At 58.8% G+C, this 15,498-nt stretch overlaps 7 protein-coding genes across 7 annotated transcripts; 3 read left to right on the top strand and 4 right to left on the bottom strand.

Moving 5' to 3' along the window:
* Positions 1-60: 60 nt before the first annotated feature.
* Positions 61-631, top strand: SPRG_20950 (hypothetical protein; the record flags this gene model as incomplete). The annotated part of the gene is made up of 3 exons (XM_012351801.1): positions 61-104; positions 153-389; positions 439-631. 3 exons carry the CDS (start codon positions 61-63, stop codon positions 629-631), a joined length of 474 nt encoding a protein of 157 aa, XP_012207191.1.
* Positions 632-1,074: 443 nt separating this feature from the next.
* SPRG_10959 (hypothetical protein) lies at positions 1,075-2,963 on the bottom strand (the record flags this gene model as incomplete). Its single annotated transcript, XM_012351789.1, has 9 exons — positions 1,075-1,491; positions 1,677-1,781; positions 1,829-1,885; positions 1,932-2,025; positions 2,076-2,230; positions 2,283-2,363; positions 2,413-2,505; positions 2,549-2,608; positions 2,661-2,963. The coding sequence occupies 9 exons, from the start codon at positions 2,961-2,963 to the stop codon at positions 1,075-1,077; spliced, it is 1,365 nt and encodes a 454-aa protein (XP_012207179.1).
* A 363-nt stretch (positions 2,964-3,326) lies between these two features.
* Positions 3,327-4,338, top strand: SPRG_10958 (hypothetical protein). Its single transcript, XM_012351788.1, has one exon. The coding sequence runs from the start codon at positions 3,344-3,346 to the stop codon at positions 4,217-4,219; it is 876 nt and encodes a 291-aa protein (XP_012207178.1). The 5' UTR covers positions 3,327-3,343; the 3' UTR covers positions 4,220-4,338.
* A 1,174-nt stretch (positions 4,339-5,512) lies between these two features.
* Positions 5,513-6,518, bottom strand: SPRG_10957 (hypothetical protein; the record flags this gene model as incomplete). The annotated part of the gene is made up of 5 exons (XM_012351787.1): positions 5,513-5,540; positions 5,602-5,690; positions 5,739-5,917; positions 5,968-6,056; positions 6,091-6,518. The coding sequence occupies 5 exons, from the start codon at positions 6,516-6,518 to the stop codon at positions 5,513-5,515; spliced, it is 813 nt and encodes a 270-aa protein (XP_012207177.1).
* Positions 6,519-7,231: 713 nt separating this feature from the next.
* Positions 7,232-10,911, bottom strand: SPRG_10956 (hypothetical protein). Its single transcript, XM_012351786.1, has 3 exons — positions 10,753-10,911; positions 7,634-10,698; positions 7,232-7,586 (listed from the first exon to the last, which is right to left on the bottom strand). Exons 1-3 carry the CDS (start codon positions 10,867-10,869, stop codon positions 7,298-7,300), a joined length of 3,471 nt encoding a protein of 1,156 aa, XP_012207176.1. The 5' UTR covers positions 10,870-10,911; the 3' UTR covers positions 7,232-7,297.
* A 402-nt stretch (positions 10,912-11,313) lies between these two features.
* On the bottom strand, positions 11,314-12,311 carry SPRG_10955 (hypothetical protein). Its single transcript, XM_012351785.1, has 5 exons — positions 12,083-12,311; positions 11,929-12,038; positions 11,670-11,881; positions 11,524-11,614; positions 11,314-11,475 (listed from the first exon to the last, which is right to left on the bottom strand). Exons 1-5 carry the CDS (start codon positions 12,303-12,305, stop codon positions 11,374-11,376), a joined length of 738 nt encoding a protein of 245 aa, XP_012207175.1. The 5' UTR covers positions 12,306-12,311; the 3' UTR covers positions 11,314-11,373.
* Positions 12,312-12,809: 498 nt separating this feature from the next.
* Positions 12,810-15,477, top strand: SPRG_10954 (hypothetical protein; the record flags this gene model as incomplete). The annotated part of the gene is made up of 2 exons (XM_012351784.1): positions 12,810-13,512; positions 13,562-15,477. The coding sequence occupies 2 exons, from the start codon at positions 12,810-12,812 to the stop codon at positions 15,475-15,477; spliced, it is 2,619 nt and encodes an 872-aa protein (XP_012207174.1).
* Positions 15,478-15,498: the final 21 nt, after the last annotated feature.

The following is a 15,498-nucleotide window of genomic DNA, read 5'->3' as shown; positions in this document are numbered from 1 at the left end:
GGGAACCACAAGTTCTTCCTCCTCTTCATCTTCTACGTCTTTCTTCTCTCGCTGTATGCGATGGGCCTCGTCGTCGCGCGCTACTCGCACTGCATGCACGAGACGTACGCTCTGTCTCTTGCTGGCGCTATCGATTGACGTGCGAGTCGTAGGTGCGCGAGCACGGGCGCCGTCCACGTCATCTGCCTCTGCCTCGAGGCCGTCCTTTTCGGCCTCTTCACCATGTGCATGATGTGCGACCAGTACAGCGTCATTACGACCGGCACGACGCAGATCGACCGGCTTAAAGGCGAGACGAGCGAGAACCTCGGGATCCGCGAGGTCTTTGGCGGCGTCAACAACAAGATGGCGCTGCACTGGTTCCTCCCAGTCAACGTTTGGTTCCCCGAGTACGCATGCCCTTCCGTCGTCGTTGCTGTACCTTCTTTCGTGGTGTAGGTCGATCAAGGAGCAGCTGCTCGGGTATGCGCTTGAGTCGGCGCGGGTGCAGGACGAGGCCGACGAGGCGGCTGCATTTCTCGACCCGTCCGTGCCCGACGGCGCCGAGACGACAACTGAAAAAGTCATCCTCGAAGGCGGCTGGTCGGTTGAGAAGCACGTGCCCAAGCAAGAAGACATCCACGTCGTATAACGCGCCGTTAAATACCACCGTGGCTGTGCTGCCTCCAACACAGCGGCAGCAATAATGGCATTGCTTGCTTGGACGCCTCGTGGGAGGCAGTTGCAACTGCCTCACGCCGCTCCGCCGTGGTCAGCGAGGAGGCTTGATGGACGCAAGCGAGATTCTTACTGGGATGGGATATGCGATCGTATTGAGCTCGTATGAGCAGATCAACGCTGGCAGTGCTGGGGCGCTGTCGCATGATGGCACCCTACGGCTCTTGCTGGTAGTCGACCCTGCGCGCACACCGTGCAACGCCGGTGACTCGACGCCCAGGCAGGAGGCCCAGCGTGTTCAGAGAGATTCCGTTGGCCCAGGAGACTGACCTTCCTTTGTATCTAGGATGTGTTTATAGGCTGGGATTCCGTGAGACTACAAGAAGGTTTTGTGTCTCATTCCATATAAATGTGTGCTCATGGCGCAGGCGACGACGTAAACTTGAGCGAGACGCTGTTGACGCAATGGCGCTCGTCGGTCGGCGTCTCGAAGCCCTCGCCCTTGAAAACATGCCCCATGTGCCCGCCGCAGTTGGCGCAGACGATCTCGATGCGGCTGCCATCTGGCAGCGCTTTGATCGCATTCGGGATCGCATCAAAGAAGGCCGGCCATCCGCAGCCCGAGTTGAACTTTTGCGATGACGTGTACAGCGGCGCGTCGCAGCCCGCGCAGAGGTACGTGCCAAGCGCGTTGTGCTTGGTGAAGGCGCCTGTGCCCGGCCGCTCGGTGCCTTTCTGGCGCAAAACGCGGTACTGCTCGGGGCTGAGCTTGGCCCGCCATTCGCCGTCGGGAAGGTTGAAAGGCACGGATGGCATCGGCGTCGGGCTCGAGTTCTGCGCACCCATGAGTCAATCGATCTCTACTTGAGCGCTTTGGCCAGGGCCAGGCTCTCACCCTCGTTGGAATTCCAGTACGTTCTGTAAACGTAGCCAATCAGCAGCGTTGAAAAAATCGAATCAAAAATCGAAGCCATCAACGGCAACTTGGCTAGTACTCCTGCAGCCTACTGCTCACGGACTTCGTTCTCCTTGGGCGTTGCGCCCCGGCGCTGCTGGAGATCCGTGCGAATCGCGCTGCCGCCTTGCAACATCTTGGTCGCCCAGCGGCCAATCCGCATGCGACGCTGCTCGGGATGTGAGACCCTGCGCGTTCAAAGCGACATGGATGTACGTGGATGTAGACGGTGCAGCTCCCCCAGCTCATCGTGACCACCATCGTGCGCAGTACCTAACGCATGCCATTCAATGATGATCACGCCGCTTCTCTCTACTACCTCAAAGAGCGGTGACAAGAGGACGTGTGACACCGAGACAAAGTACGCGCCTTGCTTCAACTGCTCGGCTTGCTTGGAGATGCGTTCCCACGTGCTATTCGCATCACGCTTCATACAATGCGATACATGAATCGAGTGCCGTACCCGGGCGAGAAGCACGTGCTGTGGCTAAAGACGAGGTCGCCGTCGCTCCACGGATGGTCCAAGAAGCTGCCCGACACGAACGAGATCGTCTGCGCAATGCCGTCATAGTCCTGGCCGAGCTTGTCGACACGGGCGTGGGAAAAGTCCACAAGCGGCTTGCATAGCAAATGAGACGACGAATTGTCTTCCATGGACAAGGCAACGAACCTGCAAGACCTCGATGCCGACGGATTTGTGGAACGGATGCAAGAGCGCGGCTGCGACAACCGCCTTTCCGACACCCGAGCCCTAGATCGCGATGCGTGAGAGCCGTGGTACGAGCGCGATGGCATCGCACCAAGTCGTAGAAGACGGCGTTGTTCTGCGGCAGCACGGGCGCGATCGCATGCAGGATGTCTGCGAACGGGAAGAATGCGATTTCGCCGTAGACCTATCGATGCCATAGCATGCGACATACTGCATGTATAGCGTACGTGGCCTGTCGTGTCGTGCTCGGTGCCCTTGCGCGCCTGCATGGACATTTCCTTGCCGTACTAGACAAGAGAGGGCCATTGAGTCGAGGTTGCATGGAGCAGCATGACGTACGTCGGACGAGATGTGGCGGTACACGCGATCGTAGACCTGGAACGGGCCGTAAAAGATGAGGCCCAGCGCAAACTGCTCCACAGGCAAGCTCTCGACTTCGGGCTTGACGTCCTCGGGCACGAGATCCTTGACAAAGTCGATGGTCGCGGACCGCTTTTGGGCATCATCACCCTTGACGTCGCGCAGCACCTGCTGCGCATACGCCCGCATCTTGGTCTCGGCGTGCTGCCATGCCTCTTCCTGCGGCGCGTACTGCGCCAAGACGCGCTGCCAGCCCGTCACCTCTGCGTGCGTGGTTGCCATTTTCGAATTCGGCAGCACGGCGCGATGCCATTGGGCGACAATTCCTTCAATAGCTCGCTGTGATTCGTCTCTTTTAAGCCAATCCAATTTCGCCTTCTGTTCCATTTATCTTGCACGCGGGCTTGAACGCTTGGACGCATGAACTGGGCAGTTGGCAGAGCTCCCTTATGTAGATTCAAGAAAATTGCAAGCTTGTACAAGCGTCCCTCGGCATGTGTCGTCGCAAACTTGCTATGTGATGCGCAGTTGTCGGCGACGGGATCTGGTTCAAGAGCCTTCTAAAAAGTAGCCAATCCAAATCGAGCACCTCACGTGTTTTGGCCAATGGCATTCGACTGCGCATCGGACTCCCAGATCCTGATTCGACGAGCAACAACACCATGCTGCTGCGCTGCTTCCTCGCCATCGCCGCCCTCGTCGTCGCACTCGGTACCGCGTCCGAGGCCTCCTGCGACGACGCCTCGCCTTGCCCCAAGGGCGGGAGCCCTGTGTGTGCGACCAACGGCGTCACCTACACGAACGCTTGCGCCTTGGCCAAGGCCAACTGCATCGACGCGAACCTTGTTCTCGCGAGCAATGGCGTGTGCACGTCGCCGATGCACATTTGTGCCATGGAGTGCCCGGTCTCATACGATCCGCAGTGCGGCTCGAATGGCATGACGTACGCCAACGTGTGCGAGTTCAAGAAGGCCCACTGCACAAACCCGACCGTGACGCTCGACCACACTGGCCGCTGCCCTGCGCGGCAGACACTCGAGTGCCCCAGTATCTGCACCATGGAGTATGCGCCCGTGTGCGGCACCGATGGGACAACGTACAGCAATGGGTGCAAGCTGGAGATTGCGCGCTGCCGCGGTGGGCCAAAGTCGACGCTGCGCATTGCCCACGTAGGCCCGTGCGACGATACCGCGTCGGTTCGCCACCTCGACGCCTGCCCAACGGCGTGCAACGACAAGTACGCGCCTGTCTGCGGCTCGGACGGGCACACGTACGTCAACGCCTGCAACTTTGAGAAAGTCCACTGCGGCAACGACGACATGCACATCGTCCATCGCGGCGCCTGCGACGACCCGCAAGTCATTCCGAACGACGATTGCCGCGACCGCCCGTGCAACCGCATGTTCAAGCCCGTCTGCGGCTCGGACAACAAGACGTACAACAACATGTGCCTCTTTGAGAATGCACAGTGTGCCAACCGAGGCTTGGCGCTCCTCCACGACGGTAGCTGCGACGATCCGACGAGCGGAGAGCTCTAAGTCCCACGACAAACACATGTAATCAAACGCATTTGGCTACCCGGAATCGTGTCTCGCATTTCAAGCACGCTACGCATCGCCCTCGTGCTAATAGAATCGTAAGCCACAACGGGCTCTTCAGGATGGACGAGAGCATCGAGCACGTAATTACGAAGGAGCACCGGCCACTGCCTCTGTGCGCTTGCCTTGTCCGTAGCAAAAAAAGTTGACAAAGTCAAGACGTCTTGTCTGTCTTGATAGTTTGTGACAAACTGCAGTGCCCAGGGATGCCGCAAATCAGCACGTTGAATCTCTGTCCATCACTAGCGACTTGTAGTGGGCCGTTGAAAATGATCCCAGTATTTTCCAATGTTTCTTACATTTTGGCCATGCACCGCTACTAGTACTAGTACGGCAGGAGTGAGGCTTGTCGACCCGAAATCGAAACTTTTGCAACCTTCTCAAATCGCTGAGATAATTTCAAGGGCGCTTTCTGTGGGTCTAGAGAGGTTGCATGTCAACGCGCGTGGCTATTAGAGGCCTGCAAGTATTTGTTTGGAAAACTAGGTTCCTGCGGAGTGGGCTGGTAGGAAACCTCTGTTTGAGGGAACGTGAAACTGAAGTGTACCCCATTTGTGAAGCAGGAGAAGAGTGAAAAATGAAAAGATAAGCATGATTGTGGTTAAATGCAGTCGATGTACAATGTACAAGGAGGCTGAGGATGTGCTCACTGAGTGCTGTACCAGTGGAGGAGACGCTTGGCCTCGGGCAACGAAGCAGCAATGGAAATGCATGTATGGCCGCCGGCCATACATGCATTTCCATTCTCAGCCTCCGGCCAATGGCCGGAGGCTGAGATGGCGCCATCTTTGACTTTGAAACGCTGAAGCAAGAGGCACTGGCCAACCCAATCTTGTGTCGCTGAGCGGGCATGCTTGCCGTACAACGTAAGACGAATGGTGGCGCGAGAGCCGCCTGCCGAGTCATCCACCAGCGTGGCAAAGCTCTTGTCGTCGGCGCTGGGTTCAAGCCAGTGGCAGAGCATGCCAACGCCTTCGATGACTTGTTTGGAAAATAAGTGCTGTTTTATTCCAACATAATCCATCGGGATAATCAACGCGGTCCAGAAAATGGCGCTTTGAGCGATGGACAGAGGTTCAACGTGCTGATTTGCGGCATTCCTGGGGACGGGGTGATTGTGGAATGCATTGATTGGAATAAAACTGCATTTTCAAAACCACGCTCTGTGCGCGGAGCCACAACACTGGGATCATTTCAGTGGCCAAGGACACGTCTGTCTAGAATTATAAAGGCTCACAACGCCATGTTGGCGTGCGAGTCGCTATCAAGGTGCGTTGAAGCGAGGTTCCAAAAGATCTTTCATGTGTGAAGCGGCCTCCCACCACAGCGCGTACAAGTCGGCGTACGGTCCATCCTCGAGTCCATCGACGTGCCACGGCTTTTCCAAAATGTAGTGAATCGCCTTGACTTCCTACAGAACAACCTAGTAGTAGGGCTAGGGTTCAATCGCGGTTTGGACCTTAAGTTGCCACAGGCGCGGGTGCGCGATCGGCAGGGTCTTCAGCGCGTTAAACACATATGGCACGTCGATAAAGTCGGGGAAAGCTTCGTTGAGGAAGCATTGGTCGGAAAACACAAATCGCTCGACGCTGCGTTCGCCCTGCAGCTTTGCGAGCAGCGCCTGCAGCGTCGCGCGGCCTACAAAGTGCATGGGTAGTATACGGGACGTCCCATGGAGTATAACCTACTGGGATGCAATACAAACATGCCCGAGTTGAAGTACCGACGGACCTCGGTGGTCGTCTCGGTATACGAGCAGGACGCTGACGTCCACGACCTACATGTTTTGTCAAAAAAAAGAAGACACCTACGTGGGATAATGGGCGATGCGTTGCGGGTTGCACGTGCACGCGCGGCTCGCAGCGATGGTTGTCGTCTCGGGCCGGACCGCGTCAAAGAGCTCGTCCATGTTGCGCAAACAAAGCATGTCGGCGTCGAGAAACACGACCGTGTCAAACATCTCGAGCTCAAACACGCGCAGCTTGGCCCACGCGTGCTGGAAGCGCGCAAATGCATAGCGCGTCACTTGGTCGGCGCGGAGCGGGACGGCCGCCACGTCGTAGACAAGTGCATTCTCGAGCGACCTTGTCAAGTGCGCGCGTACGGGCGCCGAGACGCTGGACGTGACGAGCACGACAAGCGGGAGCGTCGACCCGGCACGAAGGAGGCTCGAGCGCAGCACTTGCGCACCGACAGCGTACGCGTCCGTGCAAACGAGCGTTGCGTATGCACGCGCCATGACGCCAAAAATGGCAAACTGAGATCGGTGCAGCGCCGTGGGGTCGTCTTCTATCGCATTGTGACGGGTTGACACAAAGGGACTTGGGTGCGGACCGAGGGGGCTGGGATCCTTCGAGTCATTCTGTCCGGCATTAAGGTCTGACACGAGTGTCGCGACATGCAGGAGCAGGTGCCCAGCGTTCAATAGGTATCGCGTGCTGCCTCTTGCGGAAAGGCCATCGGATAGATTCGGTTGATTCGGGTCCGAGACGACAAGGTGATGTGGTGCCAACCGCCTAACTGCTGCAGAAGGATGCGGCAATGAAATGTCTGTAGCGCTTGAATCCACGCATGTAGCTCGCATCGAGTACGCGTGCGACCTATGTAAATGTCCAGGACGGTGCGAACATTGTGATGGGTCCAGAACCGACTTCAACTTCGACAGCGCGATACCACCGCACCTGCCACCGCGGATGTGGATCATCGACGCGGTGCAGCCAACTCGGAGTTTTTATTGATTTTACAAGCCGCCGCGTCCGTCGTTTCACCGCCAATCGCGACGCCTGGAAAGACTTTACGGCGCTTGTCGTCGTGGGCTTAACTTGCGGCCGACAGCGCACCAGGCCAGGCGACTACCAAAGAGCCAAGCCCACCCGCGCAAGTGAAGGAGTAGGAGTTAGCTCAACCACGGTGACTCGAAACACGTTTGTACAAGCGAGGCAAGGACATCCTGGGTGCGTGCCGAAACCAATATATATTCAAACACATGCACTGTACTGGGAAGCAAGGAAAGAAGAGTTAGCTCCAGAGCTGCATGACTTGCTCAGGTGTTTCAGCCGCCTTGAGCAGCACGACGTGGACGCCGTCGTCATGGCGTCGGTAACCGAAGACGGGTGGCGCCGGCTGGCCGTTGGCGCCATGGCCCATCGTCGTCATGTTGGCACCCGTGTCGTGGAGTGCAACGTAGTCACCGCGCTCGAGCCGAGGCACGGTCATGACCCGCGCACTCCACTCGTGGTGCAGTGGCTCTCCGAGGCAAATGGCCGATTGGAGCTCCTTGGGTGCCGCCGAGAGCTGTCCGTTGGCCCTAGTATTCAAGCATAAGACGATCATCGCATAATATTGTCGTCGTACTTGTAGACCGATACGCGGTGCTTGTAGCTGCCGTTTGGTAGCCGCGTGTGCACGTCGGCACCCGCGTCGATGACGGCGGTTTGCGTCGGGGTCGCGCGGTCGTCGGGGGCACCGTGAAACCGAATGTACTCGACCTCACTCGCGGTCCAGCCCACCTTGGCGCTAATATAGTCGCCGTGTTCGGTCACGACGGTACGTCCGTTGCGCTCAAAGAGCTTGGGCGCCTCGGCGTGCAGCACCTCGACGACGTCGGCAAACGTCAAGCCGACGTCGTCGGCGTCGTAGCGCGCATCGAGGTCGCCACCGACGTTGAGGACCTTGACGCGTGTCTCGCCGGCGACGGCGTCAATGTCGTTGGCGAGGTCGCAGAGCTGGTTGGCGCCGTCGGCGATCTCATGCAGAAGCGCCTTGTTGCCGTCCGCGCGCTTGGGGCACGTTGCGAGGACGAGGCCTGTGAGCCACGGGTGCTCCTTGAACATGCCGAGAAGCTTGGCGCGGTTGTCGCTCGTGAGCGAAATGCCCGCCATCCACGTGTGCGCGGCTTCATGACAGACATGAACGCGGACGCCGATTCGGGGCAGCTCGCCGGCGTACCGGGGCGTGCACTCGGGGAAGCTGCTCTGGAACCGCATCTGCGCGTGCTCTTTGATGATCTCGAGCTCCTCGAACGAGTCGGCGTTGACCTCGACGCCCATGTCCATAGCGTATGCGAGCTCGCGCCGCGTCTTGACAGGGCTCGTAAACGCAATCTTGTGGGGCGCGCAGCCAAGGCGCAGTGCGTGCTGCACCTCGACGATCGACGCACAGGTCAAGCCAATGTCGTTCTCAATCGCCCGGCGCAAGAAAAAGGCCAATGGGCACGACGAGACGTGGAAGCGGTGCTCAAAGTGCGCTGGAAAGGGCGCCACGAGCGACTGGAACGCCCCATCGACGCCATCGAGGTCGTAGAGGACCATGCGCGGGAAGAGTTCGTGCCCGGACGCCAAGAGCGACCGCAACGCTGGGCTTCGGCACGCGGCTTTGACGCTAAAGTCCCAAATGCTCTTGCTCTCTGGTTTCGGTGGCGTCGACGGCAAGTGGTGCGTCACGGGGACATCCACAAACTTGGCGCAGAGCGGGTCCCAGTGGTTGAGGATGAGCGCGAGCTTGCGAAGGACGATGGCATCTTCCAAGACGAGCTCGACCATGGTCTTGGTGCCGCGGTAGATGTGGTTGACCATGTCAGCCCCGAGCGCGATGCGCAACACGCCGTGCGCGAGCTTTCCGAGCGTCACGGGCTGTCCGACGAGGCATTTTTTACTCGCGAGGGCGACCTCGAGCGGGCATGTCTCGGTGATGACGCTTGAAATGTCTTTGGAGAGGAACATGTGCACAAGCTTGAGGCGGTCGACACTGAGGCACACACCGTGCTCAATCACATGGAACGAGATGATCGTGTCGAGGGGCTGCAGCAAGGTGCCGTCGGCCGCCATCGACGGCTTGCGGAGATCGCGCGGCGGCTCGAGGAGCGAGACGTGGGCGTGCGTTGCCATCATGGCCTTGGACCGGGCAATGTACTCGTAGCAGATTTGCCCGACCATGGCCGACGGGATCGACGCGTACAGCTCCATGTTGACGAGCGCAGTCTCCCACCGCAGAAGCAGCCCGACGTTCATGCGCGATGCGAAGCGGTCGCGGGTGAGGGGCATGCTCAGTGGCGGAAACTCGTACTTTGAAAAGTAGTCGGTGTACCCGATCGGGAAGATGCTGCCGAGGTCGTCGCTGCCTTCGAGCTCGTCAATGTAGACGGACGGAATGAGGACACCGCCGCAGAACGGGACGCCGGCAAAGAACTTGGAGCCTGTGATGAGCACGAGGTACCCGCGTGCCATGTACTCGACCAGCGACAGCTTGTCGAGGCGCATTTGGCACGCATCAATGACGACAATGAGCCGGGTCGAGTACATGGCCGAGAGCTCGTCGACGAGCGACAAGCTCGGGCAACAGAGCCCCGTCTTGGAGCCCATGACGACGTGCAGCAAGACCACGTTGTGGGCCGCGGTCGGCGATGTCGACAGCGCTTCAATGACGCTGGCCCGCACGGTCGCGTCGGCGTTCTCAACGTGCCCGTCGTCTTGGCGCGCCGGAATCTGCACGCAGTGGACCTTGGCCGTCGGGAACCCGCGAAGCAGCTTGCCGGGCTCGACTGCGTCGCCACTCGGCGAGAGCTTGCTAAAGTGCTTGCCATTGGACGCCGCGACGGACCCGCTTCCGGTCTCGCCACCCGCCGTCACGATGAGCGTCATGCGACCGTTCGTTGTTTCGGAGGCAACGCTGGCTAATCGCGCGAGGGCCACCGACGTAGCGAGCAGCTCGGCGTCTGTGCCAGACGGCGAGATGACGCACTCGAAGGCGCCGTCGTCGTAGAGCGCTCTAAGCCCGAGGCAGGCGGCGACGCGGTCTCGCACCGACTGCATCTTGCGGTCAAAGACCTCGTGGATGTTTTCATTGTTGATCGAGAGCGACGAGAGGAGGAGTTCTTGGCGGATGCGCTCGCAGACCGTGTAGCCGTCGAGGGCGACGCTCGAGCTCGTGCAGCTCGCGCGCGAGATCCACGCGTGCTGCGGCACGGCACACGGAATCGTCGTCGTGTTGTACTTGTTGGTTTGCGTTGCATTGTCAAGAATCGACCGGTCGTCCGAGCCGCGAATGAGGAGCGTCTCCGTCTGCTCGGCAAACGGCAGCGCGCACCGGACAAACGTGAGAATCTCTTGCCACGAGTCGCCGTGGTATGAGATGCCGAGCATCGCCGCGAGCCGGTAGACGTGCTCGGTCTCGGTGGTTGCAGTGCCGCTGTTGTGCAGCAAGTGGTGCATCATGCGCACTTCGTCATACTCTTGGTCGCCAATCGCCGCGTACTCGTCGATCTCGTGGGCGGGAAAGGTCGCAATGTACTTGAGCTTGATGTACAGCTGCACGATGCGACGCGCAATGTAGCACGGCGAGTTGCGGTTGAGCTCGGGCGACAAGAGCATCTTGGAATGCAAAAACGTCGAGAGCTTGACCGCGTCGGCCATGTGCTGGATCTACGTGGCGTAGTATGTACATCTTGTCAAAGAGGCGTGGCAAAAACAAGGTACCTCCCATTCGTGCGACGTCTCCGACTTGTGAAAGAGCAGAAACAGCGGCAGCAATTCGGGCCGGTAGAGCTCGACCGACTTGCGCAAGACGCGACGGTGCAGCTTGGTCGATGCCATGAGAGCCGCAAATCCAAACTGCGCAGTGGGTGGTCCAAGGTCCGGGCGAACATTATCTGAAACGGGCGATCCGTGGATATTCGAACTTATGACGTGGCGCGTCCTCGTGCGAATTCGAATTTCCGCGCAGGTTTACTGCCAAAGGCAACGTATGGGTCGTCCCGCAGAGGCGTCCTGTCCCACCACGGTAACCAACTTGAGACAAGAGGATGTGGAAGCGCCGCTTCAACCACACAACATCGTAACTTTACGAGGCTCCAGTCTAGTGCTCTCCAGTGGGTACATACGGGCCGCAACCGTGCTTCCCGTTGTCCCGATCTCGCGTGTGGCATAGTGAAACGCAGATACATCTTGGCGCGATTTTACTTTTGTTCGCCACGTACAATAAATGCTGCGATGTGGTTGCGGGTGCTAGGACGCTGGAACAATTTACTGGACTCTCGCCGGCACCAGATCCAGATCCAAATATTTTGTGGTCGAGGCATCGACGTCGAAGAAAAGACTCTACGACTTGGTTTGCGTCCGCAATTTGGCCACGAGCGTCTGAATTTTTCCATCCTTGAGCCGCACGAGCTGCTCCAGTTTCTGGATCTTCTGCTCCAGAATCTAGTTTCGAAACGCGTGAGGTGGCGTGCGAAAGAAGCCGACGATCACCTGGATCGTCTCTTTTTGCTCTTCTATGACGCTGCTCTTTTCTTGCAGTTGAGCTTGGAGCTCGGCCGACGCCCCCTCGGGCTTGAACGCTCTAGATAGAATTTGAGGCCTCTCATACTAGATGCTGCCATATCTGGAAAGGGTACCTTGCCAGACCCGCAATGCTCGCCGGGTACTCGTCCATCGAGACTGGCGATACGAGTTGTTTGTCGGATGCAAGGGCTTCGTCGTGGTAATGGTCTTTTCCTTCGGCGTCGCGGACTTCGGAGCGCTTCCGATCGAGGGGGCTAGGTGCCTCGGGGGGGCCGTCCGTGTCGGGGTCGTACTGGCTGCTGCGCTTCAGCCGATAGTTGGCAATCTAATGCATTCGCTCGCGACACGTAATTTGCTAAAGCGCGACTCGACCTTGATCTGGAGCTTGCTGAGGAACTCTTCAACGGCACCAGGCTTGCACTGGACAATGTCGTCCATTTCGCGCTTGCTGAGCTGGAACCCGAGCTTCCGGAGAACCTTGGCTAGCATCCATTGTGAGTGCTTCGACAACGATAGAGCTGCGCACTGTTGAGCGTGTTCCAGTTGTACTGTTTCTGGGTCACCGAGTTGGCGGCGCTGTAGTTGTGCATTTGAACGAGCCGCGGAAAGTAGTAGGCGATGACCTCGGCCGCCAAGATGCCATCGCTAAAGTCGCGGCCCATGTTCTTCTTGGGCCGCGAGAGCGGTACCTCGTCGATCCACGCATAGATCTTCTGCAAGATCGCATCGTCGAGCGGGATCGCGGCCATCGGGCGGCTCTGAAACTGCGGCCGTTGCGAAAAAAGGCCGCGGTATCTTCCATCGTCGTCGTCTCGATTCTCGGTTCCTTATCCGCCGACAAGCCATAATGAATGAATGGCGCTCATGTACTAGTAGGATTTTACTTTAGACGTCTTAGTATACCTGTAGTCTACCCATGTACACACCTGCTCTGCTCGTCGCTGCCGTGATTTTCATTCGGTAAGATGTCATGTTGGTTCTTGAAAATCCCACGCTTGGCCATCTACATAGGTCAAGCGCATTCTCGCGGATATATTATTCTCCTTGGTCACGTTGCTGTCCCGCGTCCTACAGGTACTCGTACTGTAGGCGTTCAAGCTCCCAGGGATGTCGGTGGTATCATCCTTTGGGTCGTTAAAGGTATTTGATTGGATGAAATGTATCGATTATAATCGCATTGCCCAATCAAAGTGCAGTTGCGACTCGGTCGAAAGGTCGCGTGAAAGATCGAACGACTTTGCGACCGCGCGGCCATGGACGCGTACCATGGCGCCTGCTACAGCGCGCTCCTCTTGCTCCTTCTAGTAGCGCTCATTGAGGCGACGGTCCCGGACGTACTGCTGCACTCGATGTGGAGTGCGACGACGACGGCGACGACGGCGCTCACGACGACCGGGCTCTGGGTCGACGTGCCCGGCGCGAGCATCCCGGCCTTTCTCGCGCTGCCCATGACGCTACTTGTCACGTACTCAGCGACTGTGTACCCGACCTCGGCGCAGCCGCCCGTTGCCATCATCGACAAGACCCGCCCGCCCGGTGCCGACGACCTCATCTCGTTCCGCCTTCGCGTCGACGGGTCACCGATGCGGGCGTCGGGCGCCTCGTCGGGCTACTACCAAGGCGCGTCCTCGCTCATTGCAGGCTATCTTGTCGTGTCGCTCGCCGCCGGCAACCACACGCTCGAGCTCCAATGGAAAAAGACTGGCACCTTTGTGACCTCGTGGCGCATCGACCCGACGGTCGGGACGGGCTTCTCTGGCGCGTGCTCGCTCATTGCGGCGGCGCAGCACTCGTACCTGCGGTACACACAGCCGCTGTATTCGATCGCGATGGAGCCGACCGCAGTCTATGCCAGTGTCCCCGGTATGTCTGTCTCCTTGTCGCTGCCGACGCCGACGCCACTGCGCTTTATGTACAACCTGCCGTTGCGGCCGGATATGATGCCCCCCACTGGCGGTACAACTGTGAATTGAAGCATCAGGTTTCATCATCGCGTTGTGTGTAGACGGGTCAGACGTCGACCGCGTTGACACGATCTTGTCCATCAACGACGTACTTCACGACGTGACGCGCGCCACATACTCGACCCAAGCCAAGTTTACCCAGCCCAATGCACTCATCTCGGACGTCACGCTGACGCTACCTGCCGGCGAGTACTCGGTGCAGCTGCACTTGCGCCTTCAGTCGCCGTCGGGGCGGTATTGGCGGTCGCTTCCCACGACCGGCGACGGCTTCCTCATGGGGCGGCTTCTCGCCGTGGTCGCACAAGCACCGTCAGCGATCGAATCCAACCAAGTCGACACGAAAGTGCTATCTGCGCCGCGAAACCAATGGTTTGACGTCGGGTCGGCGGTCCCGTTTCACGTCGTTGGTGCCGTCACGACCGTTCTCCTCACGTACTTGCTCCCAATTCAAATGCTCAACAACCCGTACTTTAACTCGTTCTCGCAGTTTGACGCGGGCGCAGTGAGCGCGCGTCTCCTCGTCGACTCGATTCCGTACAGAAGCAGTGCGGCCCGGGTCGCGGGAGCGGCCCGTGGCAATCAACTCGCGCAGGCGTCGCTGGCGCTGCAGCTGTTTCCGGGGCCGCACACGGTCAAGCTTCAATGGATGTACCAAGACGGGCTCGAGCCCGACGACATTATCACGATCATGAATGCGATCACGGAAGGCCACAAAAGCTTCTCGCTTCGCGTGCAAATGGATTCGTGGATCAACGCACCGACGGTCGTGGTCTCGGCACCGGTCGTTTTGGGGCACCAAAACCAAGCGTTGCCGCTGCCACCGGACGCCATTGCGATCGTCGACCACACCAACACGTCGGCGACGGGGCCGTTCAACTACCCGATTGTCTTTTCGTGCAGCGTCGACTATGGTGCGATCGCACTGCCACCCGCGCCGTCGACCGTTGCGGTATCGATACTCTCACCAACTACAACCGTGCTCAAGGGCCCGCTGCTGGATGTCAATCGCGTGCTCGCCAGTGTCGTGTACACACCGCCAACCAACTGGTTTGGCAATGCGACGCTCACTTTGGCGGTCCAGGATCAGACCATGTACTTGATCGAGCCGACATTTCCTGTGCCTATGACCGTGGTCTTGGCGATGCAGTACACGCCATTCGCACCGACAATTACGCTGCCGCTGGGCCAAACGGCAATGTCGGAAGGTGCGACGGGTACGATCACTGGCTTGCGCGTCGTCGGGGACGAGGTCTCGTACTCGGTACTCGGGCTCGTCCCACAAACCGTCGCGGTTGCGCTGCGTGTCGCCGGTGGTCTCGTCTCCCTCGCTTCGACGACCAACTTGTCGTTTTCAAGGGGTTCTGGTCAACAGGACGCCATGATGCACTTTACGGGATCGCTCCAGGACGTCAACCGCGCACTCGCAGTTCTCAACTACACACCTGATGACGACTTCAACTCGCTCCAGCACGCCGAGAGCCTCGACATTGCCGTGGAGAACGTGGCGTCAGGGCTTGGCGCCACGGCCGCTTGGCCCATCACGATCACTGCCATCAACGATCGCCCAACGATCGACGTGAGCCAGTTGCAGGCCCAACTGCAAGGGTATCTCGTCACGTACGCGGATACGACGACCCTACTGCACCTCCGCCTGCACGCCTTCTCGGAGTGGGGCCAGCTGCAGCTCGAGGCAGCGCCTGGTGCGACCATCGTCGCATCGTCGGCACGGGCGTGGCGTGTGTCGGGCACGTCGACATCGGTGAGCGCAACGATGGCGTCATTGGTCTATCGTCGGGATGTGTCCTACTTCGGCTCAGAGATCATCTCGGTCGAAGCGAGCACGGACGCTGCGTTTGACGTCCGACACGTGACGTTTTTGCAGCTGAGCATGGTCAATGCGTCGCAAATCAGTGCGAGCATGTGCATCGTTTCGCCGGTGCTGACGCGTGCTGTGTAGATGCGCAACTTCTTGTGTCGT

The sequence above is a fragment of the Saprolegnia parasitica genome (genome assembly GCF_000151545.1).
Source record: "Saprolegnia parasitica CBS 223.65 unplaced genomic scaffold supercont2.86, whole genome shotgun sequence".
NCBI classification, from domain to species: domain Eukaryota; phylum Oomycota; class Saprolegniomycetes; order Saprolegniales; family Saprolegniaceae; genus Saprolegnia; species Saprolegnia parasitica.
The sequence above is the reverse complement of the archived record's forward strand: the minus strand, read 5'-3'. Positions and strand labels throughout refer to the sequence as shown.

What these genes read in the sequence shown, in the direction of transcription:
- SPRG_10955 (XM_012351785.1), bottom strand. Translation starts at nt 12,305, where the DNA reads ATGGCCGCGATCCCGCTCGACGATGCGATCTTGCAGAAGATCTATGCG. An exon ending in AGCATTGCGGGTCTGGCAAG is followed by an intron (nt 11,615 to 11,669) that starts GTACCCTTTCCA and finishes AATTCTATCTAG; the next exon opens with AGCGTTCAAGCCCGAGGGGG. An exon ending in AGCAAAAAGAGACGATCCAG is followed by an intron (nt 11,476 to 11,523) that starts GTGATCGTCGGC and finishes TTTCGAAACTAG; the next exon opens with ATTCTGGAGCAGAAGATCCA.
- SPRG_10956 (XM_012351786.1), bottom strand. Translation starts at nt 10,869, where the DNA reads ATGGCATCGACCAAGCTGCACCGTCGCGTCTTGCGCAAGTCGGTCGAG. An exon ending in AGACGTCGCACGAATGGGAG is followed by an intron (nt 10,699 to 10,752) that starts GTACCTTGTTTT and finishes TACGCCACGTAG; the next exon opens with ATCCAGCACATGGCCGACGC. An exon ending in CACCGCGTATCGGTCTACAA is followed by an intron (nt 7,587 to 7,633) that starts GTACGACGACAA and finishes CTTGAATACTAG; the next exon opens with GGCCAACGGACAGCTCTCGG.
- SPRG_10958 (XM_012351788.1), top strand. Translation starts at nt 3,344, where the DNA reads ATGCTGCTGCGCTGCTTCCTCGCCATCGCCGCCCTCGTCGTCGCACTC.